Source organism: Budorcas taxicolor, chromosome 11 (genome assembly GCF_023091745.1).
Source record: "Budorcas taxicolor isolate Tak-1 chromosome 11, Takin1.1, whole genome shotgun sequence".
Taxonomy (NCBI): domain Eukaryota; kingdom Metazoa; phylum Chordata; class Mammalia; order Artiodactyla; family Bovidae; genus Budorcas; species Budorcas taxicolor.
This window is the reverse complement of record NC_068920.1, coordinates 84,661,261-84,679,537: the sequence shown is the minus strand read 5'-3', so window position 1 is coordinate 84,679,537 and position 18,277 is coordinate 84,661,261. Positions and strand designations below refer to the sequence as shown.

The following is an 18,277-nucleotide window of genomic DNA, read 5'->3' as shown; positions in this document are numbered from 1 at the left end:
TGCAACATTTCAAACTTTTTCATTATTATGACCCATTTGTAATGGTGACCTTTAATATATGTTATGAGTCACTAAAGACTCAGATGACAGCTAGCATTTCTTTTAGCAATAAAGTATTTCTCAATGAGGCATGCACATCTTTTTTTCTTTGGTTGCACTGGGTCTCGGTTGCTGCACGTGGCAATCTTTAGCTGTAGCATGAGAACTCTTAATCGTGGCATGTGGGATCATCCCTACACCAGGGATCAAACCCATGCCCCCTACACTGGGGACCTCAAAGTCAGCCACTGGACCATCAGGGAAATCCCTGCATGTACATCATTTTATACACATAATAGACTACAATATGGTGTAAACCTAAACTTTATATGCACTGGGAAACTAAAAAATTCATGTGACTTGCTTTACTGCAATATCTGCCTTACTGCAGTGGTCTGAACCGAACCCACAATATCTCTGAGGTATGCCTATAAACACATAAAGTATATTTGAAGGTTATAAATGATATGGAGGAAAAAGCAAGGGACAGGGAACTGGAAACAACAAGACAGTACTAAGGTGAGTGCCTATGAGAAAGAGCCGAGATGGCCCAGGGATTAGGACTCTTTTCACTGCCATGGCCTTGGATTCAATCCCTGGTCAGGTACTAAGATCCCACAACACACACACAGCGTGGCCATAAAAAAACAGTATCAGGCAAGAAAGAGTTTACTCCACTTAGAGCCAAATGAACAAAGCAGGGAGCAGCCAGAGAATAGCAATCTCACAGGCCAGTATTTTTCTTTAAATCCTAGTTAATTTTCTAAATAAACTGATACCGTAAACAGGGTGGAATTGCCTAAATCTTTATTAAGCCTTTTATTTAAAACAATTTTTTTTTTTTAAATTTTTAGCGGCACTGCATGGGTTACAGGATCTTTCCTCCCAGACCAGGGATGGAACCTGGGCTATAGCAGTGAAAGCGCTGAGCCCCAACCACTGGACTACAAAGGAATTTCCTGGAATTGCCTAAATTCTTAAACCTTACATCAATTAACATAAAAGAGAAGCACTTCAGGAAGACATCTCAACAGTTTCCACCCACAGACTGACCTAACCCTGCAGCCATTTGCTTCATTTGGTGGTTGGCAATCTCAAAATTCTAAGTTTTTAAAATGCAACATCACCAGGGTATCCCCAAAAGTGAACCAGGACGTCCAAGCTCTTAAGTCAGGCATGCCCTTGGCCAGACTTGGCTTCCAGGGACTCAAAACTGGACCAGTCTCCAGATGGTATTTTGGGGGAAAAGTATAAGCTAGATAGCCCCCAAACATTTTGATCGCAAGAATCCTCACCAGTTACACAGGCAACTCTCAAAACCATCAGAAATTTATGGTCAGGTCACTTATGACTATTCAAGTGCCTCCGTTGTAAAAGCTGAACTATTGCCAACAGTCATTATGCTGCTGCTGTCCTGGACACGCTTGATCATGGACAAAACAATGGGTAAGTTTTATTTATTCCAGCCTACAGTACCAAAAAAGCCACTTTATAATTATACCAATACTGTAATTCTTATTAGTTAGCCTAGTCTAGAATTTTACAAATTCCCTTAAATATTCTATTTCCTAACTTCTTCCTTCTCAAGCTGAAACAGGAAAAAATTAATTCACTAAAAAGGGAGAAACACAAATTATGACTTCAAATATAAAAAGAGACTGAGTTACTGGAGTGGCCTGCTCAGAGAAGCTCCCAGCAATTTAAAGAAATCTGCAGATGTTATATATTCAATATCAATATTTAATATCAGAGGTAATTATAAAAAGCAAAATATTTGGAATCCTGCACAATTCTCTAATCTGAAATCCATACTTTCAAAGAGTCTGGAACTGCAAGTAAAATCACCTCTTATGCCCTTTACCCACTTATCCTTCAATAGGAAACAAGTATTTCTTAATATTAGAATCAAGAACACTCGGTGTATACCTTGTTGAGTTCTTCTATCCTTCTGATGAGGTACGGATTGCTTGAGGAATTCTCAAAGTAGACATAATCTGTAAGTAAAGGAAGTAAAGAGCTTAATCTTTTCAACAGAAAGTTCACATGTGCCAATCTGTGACTTTTTATATTAGGTAATTCACATTCAAAATGAAGCACGCCCATAATTCATTCCCTGGTAAAAGCAAACTTAGTAATGCAAACTTAATATATTCCCTCCTGTGCCTACCATTCACAGATCCTTATTTTCCTGGCATTTTCACTTCCATTCATGTTTTATTCAAGTTCTCCTAGACTCTTGTCCCACATGTGTCAAATTTTTAATAATAAACAAAAAGACACCTCTTATCATTTAGTCAGGGCTGACTAAACATGTGTCTTTCATACTGTAACTGCTTCCACATCTTTTCACTCCAATCCATTTGCCCTGGAGTATGCTTCTCACATAAAACTACTGACCTAAGACAAATTCAGAGCATCTTGAAAGGCTTAGCAGCCCAAAGCACATTTCAATCACCAACTTAAAAAAAAAAAAAATCAGGTGAGCAGAGGAGAAGCACACAGACCAACTTTTTCACAGCTCTATCTAGGAGGATGGGGGCGGGGAGAAAGGAGACAGGTCACTTTTTGAGAGGCAGAGCTCTCTGGAGGTGATATTGGTTTTTTTTAATACCTCATTTAACAAATTTAATCTAGACCCCTTTAGGGTCTTGTTATAATGAAATTGCTGCAGCCCTTCAACCAAAAGGATAAAAATTTTCAAGTGTGGTTTTTCCTGTCATCTAATAGGCTCACTGGAAACTCCCCACTGTGTGTTTATTTGAGAGGCTGAGCTGTATTGTCTATCTTAGCGGCTCTTTCCCTTCTCCCTTCTGCAAAGTGGCCTCATTTAGCCAGGCCATTCTCACCACCATCCATCAAGAAGCTCGGCTAATGAGCAGAGGAGCACGTCTCACACACAAACACGCCACTTATCTGAATTATTATTTCACCAGCAAAGAGACAGGAGGGCGTCGTGAGTAGGGAGAAAGTTTGTTTGACCTTATTTCTCTCTTCTGCAGAAGGCTGGGAAGGAGGCAGACAGTAGAGCGAACGTCCAGGCAGAGCTCAACTCCCCAGACTAGGCTGCGGTGCCCTGGCCCCTCTAAGCCCCATTATTGGGGAGAGGGGAGGGGGGCGGGGAGGAACCGGACAAGAAACCGAAGGGAGAGTGACGACGGAGAGGTGTAGGGCCCTGTCCCCGCAAACAGGCCTATCCAGCTGTGCCCCTGGCTGGGCCCCCATCGCCCCCACCCACACCCCCAAGGAAGGGGAGGTATACAGGAGGGGGCGAATGTCCCTCTACCCTCTCCAAATACCCAATGCCTAGATGCCACGAGAGGATGAACCACCCTCTTAAGGGGCTTGACGGCCCCCACCCCCGTGTGGGTTTCATGGGTGGGGGGTGAGGGTAGGGTGCGTGGTAATTCATACCCTCAAGTACAGGCTTGGCCCCAAAACCTTGGGCGGGGCGCGGGGGGTGTGGATGGGCCCCGGTCCCTTTGCGGGCCACGGTGGGGGAGGGGGAGGGGCGGGGGGCGGGCAGCCCCGGCCCCCACCGCAGGCCCCCAGCCGCCTGCGCCCTCAGCCCGGGCGCCCGTGGCTGCCAGCCGTTAGGCTGAACTCGCCCCGACCCCCCCACTCCCGGGGCCCGCTCCCAGACGGGCCGGGTCGGGCCGAGCCTTCCTACCTCCGACCCGGTACATGTTGGCCGCCATGTCCGCCCGCCCGCCCGCGGAGCCCGAGCCGAGCCCCGCCCGCCGCCGCCGCCGCCGCCGCCGCCGCCGCCGCCGCCGCCACCGCCGCCGCCTCAGCCTCGGCCGCCGCCGACTCCTCGCCGCGGGGGGGAGAGAAGGGAGGGAACAAGGGGAGGGGGAAGTGGAGGGGAGGGGACGCCCAAGGGTGGGGGCAGGTGCCCGCCCCCAGCGCGGGGCTAGGGAGGGCCGAGTTGCCCGGCCAGGGGAGGCCGGAGCGCTTGGGACCAGCAGGGAATTGGGGAGCGGGGTGCGGCTTGGGGGGACCTTGCTGGAAGTGGAGGGTCCTAGGGCAGGGGTCCTGGCCCAGGCTGAGGCCTGCCGCCCCAGCCAGCGTACTCCGGCACCTGCCCACCCCGAGACTGGGCTTCCCCTCCCCGCCTCTGTCCCTGGAGACCTCCAGGCTCTGTGACCTCCAGCACGTGAGCATCAATCTGGATGCAAACACTTGGATGCAAATAAGTGCTCGCAGCAGGGCGCCTTCCTTTAGGTGAGGTTAAGGCAACCGGCCTGGAGCCCGAAGGCTCTGGAGCCATGGGGATGCCAAGTGCTTGCAGCTTCTCAGGGCAGAGACCTAGAGGATGGTGGAACTAGGAAAACTGACCCCCTTCCAACTCCACCCTAACTGCACTGGCGTGCCAATCCGCGTTCACCCCAAAACCAGGATGAACAGAACTCACTCCCCACACCTGGAGGCCTTGCCTCTAGACAGGCCATATAAGCAGTGCAGCCCGGCTGGGAGAAGAGACCATTAGAGGAGGGGGGCTTCCTTTGCCGTTAGGGGAACAGGGCCCTACAGTTCATGTCACCACAACTCCTCAAAGGAAGAGATGGTGCCAGTCAGCTTTGCTGATGATGGACTGTTAACTGGTTATGTGCCAAATGGTTTTAAAGTTATTATTTCCCCAGGCAAATTCTCTAGACAACCCCTGTTTTCTCAGCCTTCAGACCCTCACAGAAACAAAGAGCCAAATTGAGTTGAATCTGAGCTGGTTGTCCCCTAAATGAACACAAACAACTTTCTTTAGGGAAGCCAATCCATTCTGAACTACTCCCAGATATTGTTGGGTAATAAACATGAAGAGGATCCCTTACTGTTGTGGGTTGTTTGGAGTTTCTGGTTTTGCGGTTGTGGATGAGAAGTGTCCCCAGAAAAGAAGGCTGTGTTCTGTCTGGTGATGGCATTTGTGATTGTCATTATCACAAATTGAGGTGAAAATAGTTCTCTGGCTAGCTAATGGAAAGCAAAAAATAAAATATAAAGCACTTTAATAAAAAAAAAATAAAGCATCTTTGCCTGAATTACCTTGATTGTGTAACTCAAGTTTCTTCAAGTATAAAATGGGGACACACTAACTGCACCTCACAGGTGGGGTAAGGAACAGTTGTGATTATATCTTAAAATGCTTTGTAAACCATTCAGCAAAGAGCACTATGCAAATAACAGGTGTCTGCCGCTTTTTTTTTAAACTCAAGCAAGTTTCAGATTCCCAAAGGTTTTACGCTGTGAGTCAAATTGTGATCTCACGTCAACTCTTTTGACCTAGAGAAAAAAGTAAAGCTGTTCTGTTATGCACACTGCATAGCTATTATTTACCATAATCCCTTTACTGGAGATTCCACAGAAAACATATTGTGACGTATCTGACATCACTCTCTCCATTTCTGAGCTGACACGTAAATAGGCTGCATAATTTAGCTGGAGTTAAACCATAAACTGGCAGCAGTGTTGGGATAATTCAGCCCTTTCCTTTGGCCTAGAATTCTCTAAATCAGGAAGATTGTCTCCAAGTGGAAAGGCCACCTGGAAACAAACTGCAAAGGAACAATAGGTTGCAAGCTCTATTAAAGGGTTTTCCCATTATTTTTAAATAAGTAAGCAGTTTCTCCCCTTCAAAATATCTCTGTATTTCTGATAGTTCCTTGCCTGCCTGTCTCATTTCCCCAGCTTTGTGCACCTTACCGGATACTAACCACAATAAATGGGCAAAAAGTGCCAAGAAAACGTCTTCCATCCACACTGATCTCCTTAGGAACAGCCTTATCCAGAAGCCCCAACCCACCCCATTCCCCCATGAAAGGCCTCAGAAATTTGGGGGAATGGAGTTAATGATGGTGGAAGTAATGATGGTGGAAGTAATGATGTGGCAGAACCCAGGCTCTTTCCTTCCTCTAGATTCTGTGTGTATAACCTTTTGCATCTCTAGCTCCTGGGCCAGTGTCTTCTACATAATAGGTGCTCAGTATCTGGAAGAATAAGTGCCCATGAATGATGGACTTAACATAGTTAGAGAACCAGGTGCAGAGTTAAATGCAGGGACTTTTGTCTATGAAACTTTTATACTTCCAAATAGCAAAGAAGTATGCATATAAAAGAGTTCAGCAAATGTTTGTACATAGAAAAAAAAAAAACCATACAAAGAAGGGTGCATAAGCTGTAGCTTCAAAGAACCCCAGGCACTTCTACCTACTCAGGCTGCATGGTTCAGATCACAAACGTCACCAACTAGCCCAAACTTCACTCCTAGCTTGGCTGTTAGGCTTTAAAAGTTGCTTGACCCCTCTGATCCTCAAGTTCTACAAATCACGACTAGCTGCTGACACCTAATTCTAACACTTGTACTAAAAAGTGAAATATACAAAGTTTGGAGCACGTGTTAAGCTTTATACTTATTAGGTGCTTTCTCTCTATTCCAGTCATCCTCATTACTAAAACAGAGGGGTCTCTCAGATTGTGCCAGAAACTCCAGGAAAAGTCCAGCCTCTCCATGGGTAAAATTTCCTGGCATGACTGCTGTGATTAAAGAATCATGATAAGGGATTGCCAAAAGGCCCAGAATGTTCTCTGTGTCAGTCCCCAGAGTCCCACAGCTTAGTTGAAAAAGTGGATGCTGCAAGGAAGCTATAGATAAGACAGAGTGTTAGTTTTTGCTTCAACATCAAGATGGAGTTTTTATATATGGAAAAAAAAAAAAAAAACAAGATAGGGCTGTCCAGAGTCTGGGAGTTCTGTGATATTGAACTCAAGAAAGGAGCCTGAAAGAGAAAGGAGCCTGGGGGTCTAGAATGTAATTAATCTGGAACCAGATAACAGGCTTTAGATAAAGTACCATAGCTTGTCCTTTGTGCTTTCTTTGATCTTCTTTTATTTTTCCTTTCTTTTCTTTCATAATAAAACTTATGTTGTTATTTAGCAAAATTCTATTGGAAAAATGCCAATCTGTCTCAGCTATTGCAAGGTGGTCCCGGGTTGTACCAGCAGATGACTATTCCAGAAGAAAGCAAGAATCAAAGCAATTGAGCTCCTAAGGGAAAGAAAACCAGAGTCAGAGTTTCCTAGCTTCTTCAGTCCTGGCACCTCTTCCATTGATCCTCTGGGCTAAAAACATGAAAACCCAGGGCCAATCTCAGAAAGTCTTGACTTTTGAAAGTGCGTATTTTAGGAGTCTATGGTGCTCTCATGGTCTCAAAGGAGAGCAAGCTCAGCCATTTGGTGGCATCCACAAAGAGGTTCCTTCTCTAGGTTCAGCATTGCCTCCAGGTCCTGGAAAAGGGACTGGAAATCACAAGGTGGACAGGGATGAGCCTTTGGAAGGGTACTCTAAATGATTTAAGTGTGTTTTTGTTTTGTGAGGTGTTTTTGTTTTTTTTTAACCTATGGAGCACTAGAGTGCTGTGGATTTGAATGGGAGATAGCAACAGCATATGCTGTGGGGTCAGGAAGTAGAATCCTAAAAGGCAATGGGAAGTGTAGAGGGAACCTTTGTAGGAATGACACAGACCACAGCAAAAAAAGATCTTTGGCCACCTAATGCGAAGATCCTACTGATTGGAAAAGGCTCTGATGCTGGGAAAGATTGAGGGCAGAATGGGAAGTGGGGTGACAGAGGATGAGACAGTTGGATGGCATCACCAACTCAATGGACATGAGTTTGAGCAATTCCAGGGATGGTAGAGGACAGGGAAGCCTGGCGTGCTGCAATCCATGGGGTCTCAAAGAGTCAGACAGGACTTAGTGACTGAACTACAACAAGGGCAAAGAGAGTGAATTGGAGATGGTAGAGAGTACAGGTTGGGGGAAAGGGCTGCTGAATAGGGTAAGAGGTCATGGGGTATGAGAGATGTGGATTGGTTTGAGAGAAACCCAGAGGTGTGGGAGATGCAGGATCTGGTGCCTTTGGGGAGACTTAAAAAAGGTAACAACTGGGTGGAAAGAGGTGTGATTCAGTGAGCTGACAGTCTGGGAGGGGAGGCAAGCTGGGGGAAGAGGGATGGCTGACAGGTTCAATTTTAGACAAGTTGTGTTCCAGGTGCCTTTGGAAACATGCAGGTATGTTTCCTCATTAGAAAAGAGGTGGATGAACAGACCCAGAGTTTGATCTGGGCTAGAAATACCCTCTTCTATGTCACCATCAGCTCAGAGCCCGGTCTGTCTAGTCTGAGGAGTAAGCCAAACCCTGGCCCCAGGGGAAGAAGCAGGTTCCCTGAATCCTTCAGCTTGGGAGAAAACAGGTTTAGCCGGTCTCGGTCCAGGAGATCAGAGTCCAGGTCCAAATGTGCAACAGGCAGGGTGTAGGCAGAGAGCCACGCAAGTCACCACCAGGACAGATGGTGAAGACAAGGGGGCATGCCCCAGGGCTGACCTGCCACGGGCAAAATTCTCAACTAGGGAAAGAGAAGTCTGCTCTCGGAGTGAAAAAAGCAGCTGGGGTGGGAGGGTGGGAATGGGGGAAGAAAAGAACACGGGGTGGGGGGGCGGGGGGGCGTGGGTGGGGGGGGCAGGGAAAGGACACAGCCTGAAAAACAAATCTGTCTCTTTCTACCTCACCCTCTTGCCTCTAAGATGGCATAGAGGGTTACACAGTGGTCCTCCCAAATATATGTCTACCTGGAACCAGAACCTGCAAATGTGACTTTATTTAGCCAAAATGTATTTCCAGATGAAATTACTGATCTGAAGATAAGATCATCCTGAATTAGGGTTGGCCAACAACAAGTGTACTTGTGTGAAACAGAAGAAGAGAGGGAACAGAATGAAGAGAAGGCGTGGAAAGGTGGAGGCCAAGATGAGTGTTATGAGCTACAAGCCAAAACAACGCCAGAGACTGCAGGCAACCACCAGATGCTGGGGTAGAAGCGTGGAGTAGATTCTCCATCAAAGCCCCCAGGAGGAATCAAGGTGTTTGTTTTGTTTTTTTTTTTTAGGAATCAAGTTTGCAGGCACCTTCATTTCTGGCTTCTGGCCTTCAGAACTGAGTCAATACGTTACTGTTGTTTGAAGCCACCCAAGTTGTGGTAATGAGTTACAGCAGCCCTAGGAAACTCATGCAGATGGTAACCACCCCTTGATTTTAAGTAAACATGGATTCAGCCAGAAAACACTGAGCACTATATGCAGAGACTAAGGAACATGGAAGCTGAATAAAAGAATAAAAGAGGGGGCTTTTCTGGTGGCTCAGTGGTAAAGAAGCCACCTGCCAATGCAGGAGACACAGGTTCCATCCCCGAGAAACCAGGAGAATTCCACATGCCACGGACCAACTAAGCCCGTGTGCCACAAATATTAAGCCTGTGCTCTAGAGCCCAGGAGCCACAACCACTGAGGCCCGTGTGCCCAAGAGGCAGTGCTTTGCAACCAGGGAGGCCACCACAAGGGGAAACCTGAGCACCATGGCTAGGGAGTGGCTCCCGCTTGCCACAACTAGAGAGAAGCCTGTGCAATAACAAAGACCCAAAACACCAAAAAATAGGTAAATAAAATGAAATTTTAAATATTTTTTTTAAAAAGATAGAGTTACACAGAGAGAAGGGGCCCAACACCACTCCACTTAAGTCCTGCTCAAGTCCTTTAGACATGGTTGCCTTAGTGCTCACAGAAAAGAACACCCAGATGCTACGCCCTTCAGCTGTCAGTGGAATAATCCTTCTCCCCTTCCATTTTTCCTTCCCCGGCACACATGTAGAGTATCACACATTCCCATAAGCAGTAACAGATTACCAAGAAGGTAATACACAAATTTACCCCTCCATTCCTTTGTCAGGAAGTGCTCTGGCTCCTCAGATCCCAATCAATGCTTCTAGAGTGGAGAGTAGAGTAGGGGCTTTCAAGAATATAATCTTGTCTACAAAAATGCCCTTTTCATTCACCAAATAAGTAATGAGCACTGTTAAAGGCTTTAAGGACACACCAGTGAAGGAGATAGACAGAACACCTGCCCCCTGGAGCTTATATTCTTGTGAAGAAGTCAGAGAATGACCAGATATAATAAATCCATCAAGAGATGTGCTAGTATACAATGATCAATGCACTACCAACAGTAAATCAGGATAGGGAAACCAAAAATGATGATGGTGGTCAGAGAAGACTTCTTGGATGTAAGAACTCAAAAGAGACCTAATGATAGAATGGAGTGAGCTGCTGGGACATGTGGGGAGCAACATGCCATGACAAGGGAAGAGCAAACACAAATTCCAGAAAGCAAGACTCAGCCTGACCTGACTGTGACCTAGGAAGACCAGTGTGGGTAGGAGATGAGGTCAGGGAAGTGAGCAGGGTCCAACCATGTAGAGCCTGGGAGGTCCTGGTAAAGTGTTTGAATTTTGTTCTAAGCATACTGGGAAGGCTTTAGAGAAATGGAATATTTCCTGCCATATCAGTAAGCAAAGGATGTCAGAGTCATCAGCAGCTGCAGCCACCAAGGAAGGTAAGCTCATGAACCCTGAGGGAACTCAGGAAGGAAAGAATACCTGCTATCTAGTAGCCACCAGACTGCAGGCACTCCCTAAGGTGAACCCTGAAAAACACAGGATACTGGCCCCAGATAGCTGAGGTTCCTATCAAAGGAATGATTTCAGTAAGCCCAGACTCCCGCATCTTCTCATACAGAGAAAAGCACTAAATTCCTTAACTTGGGATATCTGGTTTTCTTTAATTAACAATACTGTTTTGATGTTCAGCCTATCTGCCCTTTGTTGCAACACTTCGATATAATAACCAGGCTCCTCCTTCTGCCTCTTCAGAGTTTTCTCAGGGTCACTTGAGGTGCTGTCTCCTGGGCCTGAATTCCAACAAGTTCCCCTGAAGAAAGCATAACTTGCAACTTTTATGTTGTGAATATTTTTTAAGTCAACTCTTTCAGCAGAAGAGTGACAGGAATCTGATTGACGTTTTTAAAAGATCGCCTGGAACATGAAGAACACAAGATAGAAAGGGGCCAGTCTTGACTTAAAATTCAGAAAAGCATGCCTGGGGACTTCCCTGGCGGTCCAGTGGTTACCACTCTGCACTTCCATTGCAGGGGACCTGGTCAAGGAACTAAGATCCCACAGCTTCAAAACAAACAAACAAAAAACCAAAGCAGCATGACTGTGTTCTCTGGAGGCATCAAACCTCCTCTGAGCACTAGGGATTCAAAACTCACCAATCTGAAGTTTATGTACTAGAAAACCAAAATTCCTCCTGTATTTCATTTGATGTGATAGTGAAAGAGACCCCTTCCAACTCAAACTGGGGTTCTGAGACCTGTGCTAATAATTAATGACTGTGAGAGAAATGACAATATACACTGGCTACCTTTTTAAATCCTCTTCCAAATCATATTGGACAGCATCCAGTCGTGTAGGCTGTAGTTAGTTCCCCTCATGCCTAATACTGTCACTGAGGTTTTCCTAGGCCGTTCTCCTTTGTTTCAGCTGAACTCCATCTGGGTCACGGGGAGCATGTGAATTCCATGAATATGAGCCACTTGCTGCATTTTTTTCATCTTAAATAAAGTGTCTTGGTTATAAGTGATGCCTTATATAAAATATCATGGTTGAAACAAAGCCTCCTGAAAGTTTATACACACACACAAACACAAACCCACACTCCACTGTGGAGAGTGGAAACACAGAGACTTGTTTCGAGGCTAACATACTTCAATACAGAGTAGGGAGCTAGGAAAAAAGTCTGAGAAGCCCAGGTTCCAGGACCCATGTGATAAATAGTGGGGTCCAATGGTGATAAACCAGAGCAACCAATCGATCACTGGATTTGACAATATGGTGGTCTTCAGAGACCAGCTCCCTTGCCGTCTTCTCTTTTGGTAATTCCTGACTGTCCAAATCCTAGGCAGTTTGAACCAAATTAGTAGGGTCTGGCCTTAGATATTCTACAGCGCGGATGGCTCCAAAGAGCAGAGAAGAGGCTCATGAATCCCCCAGAATGAAAGTTGAGTACTATAATTTGCTCTTCCATCAGTCCCGGTTATCTTTATTCATAGGTGGGTAGCTGCTGCCCTTTCTGCAAGAGACCAAGGGAAGTTTATTTGCAGTCTTGATTTCAAAAAGGACAGAAAATGTTGGAGAGCTCAAAGTGAAACTTTGAACTCCTGGATAAATAAATGGTTGTTTATGTTTCCTTTTATCTCTGTGAAGTTTTGGAGGATAAACCGTGAGTAGTTCAGAGCTGCCCCAAGGAGCTTCTTTTACAAAGCCAGGCCAGGACCATATTATTAGTGGCAACTAATGCAATGTTTCCCATTTAATTGCACCAATCAGAGCATTGAAGACTTGGCTTCAAATAGAGGGCACCTGGAGGCAGCTTAACCTTTTTGAAGTTTTGGTAAAGGTTGCCCAGAAACTGTCCAGTCAAATCCCATCACTAGTTGCTTTCTGCAAGAGGAGATGAAACGTCCATCACTGGAAGTCCTAACTCCCTTCCACCCTCCCACAGGCTTCTGATTTGGTGGGTGAAATTTGGACTGTGTTCATGGAATAGACGATGGAGAGGGTGGAGCCCTCCTCCCAGTTAGGAGTCAGAATTCTGGAAGTGAAGGGGAGAGAGAAGGTTCCAGCATTTCACTGAGTCTTCTTCCTGTGTCCTTAAACCTGGCTGCCTCCTCCTGTCAAGTGTCCCCAGTCTCTTCTCCACATTTACACAAAACCGAGGTTGGACCCTTTCTGTTGGTGGCCTGAAGTCTCTCACTAGGTAAGAGCAACTTCAAAGGCAGAGAGTCTGAGGACTGTGTGACTGTGGTGTTCCCAAGTCTTCCCACCAACACACACCTCTGCACACCCCCACAAAGTCCCTCAGATCTGGACTGGAGTAGGGGACTGCTTGCCCATCACAATTATTGCCTCCAGAAGATTTGAGGTGAAGCCTTCAAAGTTCCATGCCGACTTCTCTATGGTAGCCAGCTTCTCCTAAAGCAACTGCAGTCGAGGGCAGGCCCCGAGATGTGAGGGATGGAGCAATTCCCAGCCAGTGGCATGTTGCTGGTATCTGATGCATTATTTATGATGCTGGTGTCAGCGTGGCTCCCAGGCACCAGGGGAAATGGAAAAGGCACTTGGGCCTGTGCTGATGAAACTAAATATTTAAACAGGAATCATGAGTTGAGGTAAAATCCATTTTTCTTCAGTAAAGCAGAGAGGGCCACAAATAACTTCAAGGTTGAGAACTTGGTAAACACCAGACCATAGGGGAAGGCTGGGGGCTCCCGGTCCACGGCTTTCCTCCACTCTCAGATCCCAGTTCCTCTCCAGGGCAGATGTAAAGGGTTGGCAAGGCACTTCGGAATTGAAGGAGGAAAGGGGAGTTGGAGGAGCAGAGGTATTGATTCAGTCATGGTCACCCTATTATGGCTCTGTGGGAATGAAATCTGGAGACACCAGAACAAGGTCCAACCGGACGCATTCCTCTGTATCCTTTTTGTCCATGTCCCTGTTTCCTGAGATCTGGTCTATCGCATCTGCTCAGCTGAGCGCACTCACCTTCTGATTAGCTGGAAGAAGGATGATGTGATGCTGGGCAACCATGAACCAACCCTTTTGTGTTGATTCTTCTTATCCCACCTGAGACAGTCCCAGTTAGGAAGCCATCCTCCACCCACTGCACACAAACCCAGAGGACATCCTGTACAGAAAGGAACACGGGGGAGTAGGGCCCTCCACTAAAAAAAATTTGGGGGGGCTACACTGGGTCTTAGCTGCAGCATGCTGGAGCTTGAGTTTCAGCAAGGAAACTCCTAGTTGAGGCATGTGGGATATAGTTGCATAAATAGGGATCAAACCCTGGCCCCCTGCATCGAGAGCACCAAGTCTTAGCCACTGAACCACAAGGGAAGTCCTAGGGCCCTTCATTTTTGATATACAGAAATCTCCAACTATGAGGAAAGACAAGGTCTCCAAAGGTAATTTCCTGGTGGAAAGAAATAGCTGTGGTTTGGCCTGGCTTCTTCTGCTGTGTTTTCCCGTCTTGGTGGGATCCTTCACCTGTTTTTCCACAGCAGTCACTGTTCCTGGTCCCCAGGGATGTGCTTTTTCCCAGTCCCTGCATGAAGAAACACCTTTATCTTCCTTTCGTCTAAAGACAGCTGAGACAGGCTGACATTTTCAAAATTAACTTTTATAAGAACTTAGGAAATAAAAGGAAGTAATTGCAAAAAGTACAAAGACAGAAGTTCAATTCAGTTCAACGTTTATTGAGATCCTGTGTTTAGCTGATACTCTGGATTATCTTAATAGATGAAATGGATTTCTGATCCTCAAGGAGTTCACTGTCCAATGGGAGAAGCAAGCAATTTGAGTATGATGAGTTGTAATCTAATAAAATAAAAGCCATAATTACCCTGAGTTGGTAGCAATTAATATGCCCTGCTGTAAGGGCAGGGCTGGTCAGAGAAGACTTTGAGAGAAGGTGCTATTTCATCTGAAGCATCAGTTAAAAATAAAATCTTTACCTGGTAAAAAGTCGGAAAGGACATTCCAGACAGAGGGAAGAATATGTAGAAAGTACATGGAGGACACATGAGAATCAACTGGAAACTTGGTTCAAAGCCAGATTGCAAAGGCCTTATATACCAGGCTAAGCAGTTTGACCTAATCCTATAGGACCTAGAGGCAATGGGACCCGAACATAATTACATTTATATTAAGTTAGAAGGATAATAGTGGCTAAAGTTGAATAAACAGCTTTTTTTTTTTTTTTAACTTTTGGCCACACCACTGGACTTGGAGGATCTTAGTTCCCGGACCAGAGGTTCCCCAAACCTGTGCCACCTGCAACGGAAGAGAGAGAGTCCTAACCGTTGGACCACCAAGGAATTCCCAATAAGCTGGCATTTTAGCTTTTGTAAGAGTTTCCTGTGAGTTAGTTTAGCATAAACACATAAAGTTTCTGGGCCTCCAGAGCTGAAAATAGAGATGGGCAGCCATGTCCCCTGTAAAACTTATCTTTAAATTCAACAGAGAGAAGTGTTTTAAGAGACAAAGGGTAAATTAGAGCTCATTGTCTGAGTTCCTTTTTTGTTTTTTTTTAATAACTTTGGTATTATGGACTGAATAATCTTTGTCCCTACAAAAGTCCTATGTTGAAATCGTAACCCACAATGTGATGGTGGTAGGAGGTGGGGGCTCTCAGAAAGATACTTAGGTCACAAGAGTGCAGTCTTCATGAATGGCATTATTAAAGAGACCCCAGAGAGCTCTCTGGCCCTCTGCCTGCCATGTGAGACTCAAGTCTGCACTGCAGAAGAGGATCCTCATCAGACCCTGATCTTACTGGCACCCTGATCTCAGGCTTCCAGCCTCCACAACTGTGAGCGATAAATTTCAGTTGTTTATAAGCTTCCAGCCTATGGTATTCAGTTCTAGCAGCACAAGCTGTCTAAGAAAATTTGGGGGCAGTGGGAGGGGAGTTGGGTATAACAATGCCAAAACTTACCTATGGAGGGGGAGAGAAAGAGGGGCTTCCCTGGTGTCTCAGTGGTAAAGTGCCTACCAAGGCAGGGCACACGGGTTCTGTCTCTGGGTCAGGAAGGTCCCATATGCCCTGGGGTGATGAAGCCCATGGGTCACAACTATTGAGCCCACGTGCCATAACTACTGACGTCCACGCATCCTCGAGGCCAGGCTCAGCGACAAGAAGGGCCACCACAATGAGAAGCTCCAGCACGGCAATGAAGAGTAGCCGCTGCTTGCCACAACTAGAGAAAAGCCCCCTCACAGCAACAAAGACTCAGCACAGTCGGTAAATAAATAAACTTTTCAAAAAAGAAAGAAAATTTGGAAAGGTGAAAACGACTCAAATATGAAGAGAAATGGTATTATTGCCTGAGGACCCTTCCGATATGTTGGCTCCCACTTCCAAAATCCCAGCTGTCTAGTGTCTTACGGGTCATGGACTAGGAAGTCCCCTATGCCCTCGAGAATTCTTGTCAGGGAGAAGCAGATGAAGGTTTGGGGGCTTCTGTGAGAAAAGATTATTTAGGTTAAAGAAAGGGAGAGAGGTGATTATTCAGGCCTGTGAGACTTTCAACAACAGGAAGTTGGAGATGTTTAGAAACCAGGAATCGTGCAAATTTGAGAAACGTGAAGACTGAGTCTGCCCAGGCCTTTGGAAAATTAACTGAAGAGATAACAGATGGCAAATTATAACAGTTTTTTAAAAAGTAAATATTAAGCAACTTGAAAAGAAATGTTGGCTAAGGACTGACCAGAATTTATACTAGTCCCAAGGATACGGCCCTGTGTTCCCTCGGCCATCTCTCTCTGGGCACTAAAGATAGAAGAATTTGCACCTCCAAAGTAGAGGCACCCTGATCCTCTTTCCTGAATCAGGTATAGAAACACACATTTTAAAATTTATTTATTCACAGAGACAAGGTTGGACATTTCCAAAATAATTTAAATGTCTAAAAAATTTAGTAAAATACCCAACCCCTCACCAAAAACAAAAGCTAAGAAAAGTATTGAGTGAAAAAAAGCAAGCTAGATTAAAATACATATGGTACAACTGCATTTTTGTTGTTGTTGTTTAGTCATTAAATCATGTCTAACTCTTTTGCAACCCCATGGACTAAGCCTGCTAGGCTCCTCTGTCCATGGGATTTCCCAGGCAAAAATTCTGGAGTAGGTTGCCATTTCCTTCTTCAGGGGATCTTCCCTACCCAGGGATTGAATCCTGGTCTCCTGCATTGGCAAGCGAATTCTTTACCACTGACCCAGCAGAGAAGCCCACAATTACATTTAGGAAAAACAAAAAATTAGATATATGTAGTACTCTTGCCTGGAAAGTACTCCATGGGTAGAGGAGCCTGGAAGGCTGCAGTCCATGGGGTCGCTAAGAGTCGGACACGACTAAGCGACTTCACTTTGACTTTCACTTTCATGCATTGGAGAAGGAAATGGCAAGCCACTCCAGTATTCTTGCCTAGAGAATCCCAGGGACGGGCGAGCCTGGTGGGCTGCCGTCTATGGGGTCGCACAGAGTCAGACACGACTGAAGCGACTTAGCAGCATCAGCAGCAGTGTAAATATATAGACACATAAATGTATAGAAGATTGGATAGATCTGTAACTAACAGTAGTTACATCTGGGGACAGAGAGTGGGAGGCATGTGAAAAACAACTCAATTGTCATCTGTGTACTTCCATACTGTTAGAAGTATATTACAATGTGAATGCATAATATTTTCATGAAAAACATCTTTTTTTTTTTTTTTAGTTCTACCAGTTTATTGCTACCAACCCATCTCCCTCCACCCTCACACATGCATGCTCAGTCATTTAACCTCATGGACTGCAGCCCGCCAGGCTCCTCTGTCCATGGACTCATCCAGGCAAGACTACTGGACTGGGTTGCTATTTCCTTCTCCAGACATCAAAAACATTTTAAATTTTATTACGATTATTTTTTAGCTTCAGGATCTTAATTCCCTGACAAGGGATCAAACCCATGCCCCGTGCACTGGAAGCATGGGTTCTTAACCACTAGACTGCCAGTGAATGTACTCCCAAATACAGTTTGTTTAAGTTAATGGAAAAATTTAAAAAGTAAAGACATAGAAAATTATAGAGTGACACTTTCTGAAGCCAAGTTGATTATTCACTTCTCTTGGGTATCCAGCCTGCACCCCTATTCCTTGCATCAAATCAATTTTCATTTATTTTCCTTAAATAAACTTAGTTTACACAAACAAACAAACAAAAAACCCAACAACAAACAGAAAAGCAATAAAAACTACTATAACTAAGATGATACCAGTTCATGAATACCTGTGCACACTGGGCTAGGATGAAACTTTATCATTCTGTGGAAACTACCGGGAACCACTGAAAGATTTTAAGCAAGGATGTGTGCCAGTCCTTTTAAAAATATGTCTCAGAACCAGCAAAGGAAGACCTATCTGAGAAGGACCAGACTGAAGCAAGGAGTCCAGTTACAAAAAGCTTTTTCAATAATCCAAGTGAAAGATGTTTTTAAGACAGGCTTCTTCCTATTCTGCCCTAAACTTGCTGATTGACTTAGATTCACTCGCATTCTGAATCATTTATTAATTTACCCAAGAGACAGAAGGAAAGAATAACTGAATCCCTATAATGGTTTTAAGAACTCACAGTATCCTATCAAGGTATGGGTGTGCATAAAAGTAACCTTCTCTGGTTCTTCATTGTCTCCGCATTCGAGTCTAGACTCCTCGGCACAATATTCAAGGCTAGCCCTTTGCAACCTGGCCTAAATCTTC

At 45.2% G+C, this 18,277-nt stretch overlaps 1 protein-coding gene across 1 annotated transcript in view; it reads right to left on the bottom strand.

The window, feature by feature from the left end:
* The window catches only part of MTA3 (metastasis associated 1 family member 3), a 168,250-nt gene extending 164,511 nt beyond the window's left edge, over nucleotides 1-3,739 (bottom strand). Inside the window, exons 1-2 of the mRNA XM_052648380.1 lie at nucleotides 3,707-3,739; nucleotides 1,966-2,033 (exon numbers count right to left, since the gene is read on the bottom strand). Of these exons, the coding sequence (XP_052504340.1) occupies nucleotides 1,966-2,033; nucleotides 3,707-3,734 (96 nt within the window). The 5' untranslated portion in view covers nucleotides 3,735-3,739. The remainder of the gene's footprint in view (nucleotides 1-1,965; nucleotides 2,034-3,706) is intronic.
* Nucleotides 3,740-18,277: the final 14,538 nt, after the last annotated feature.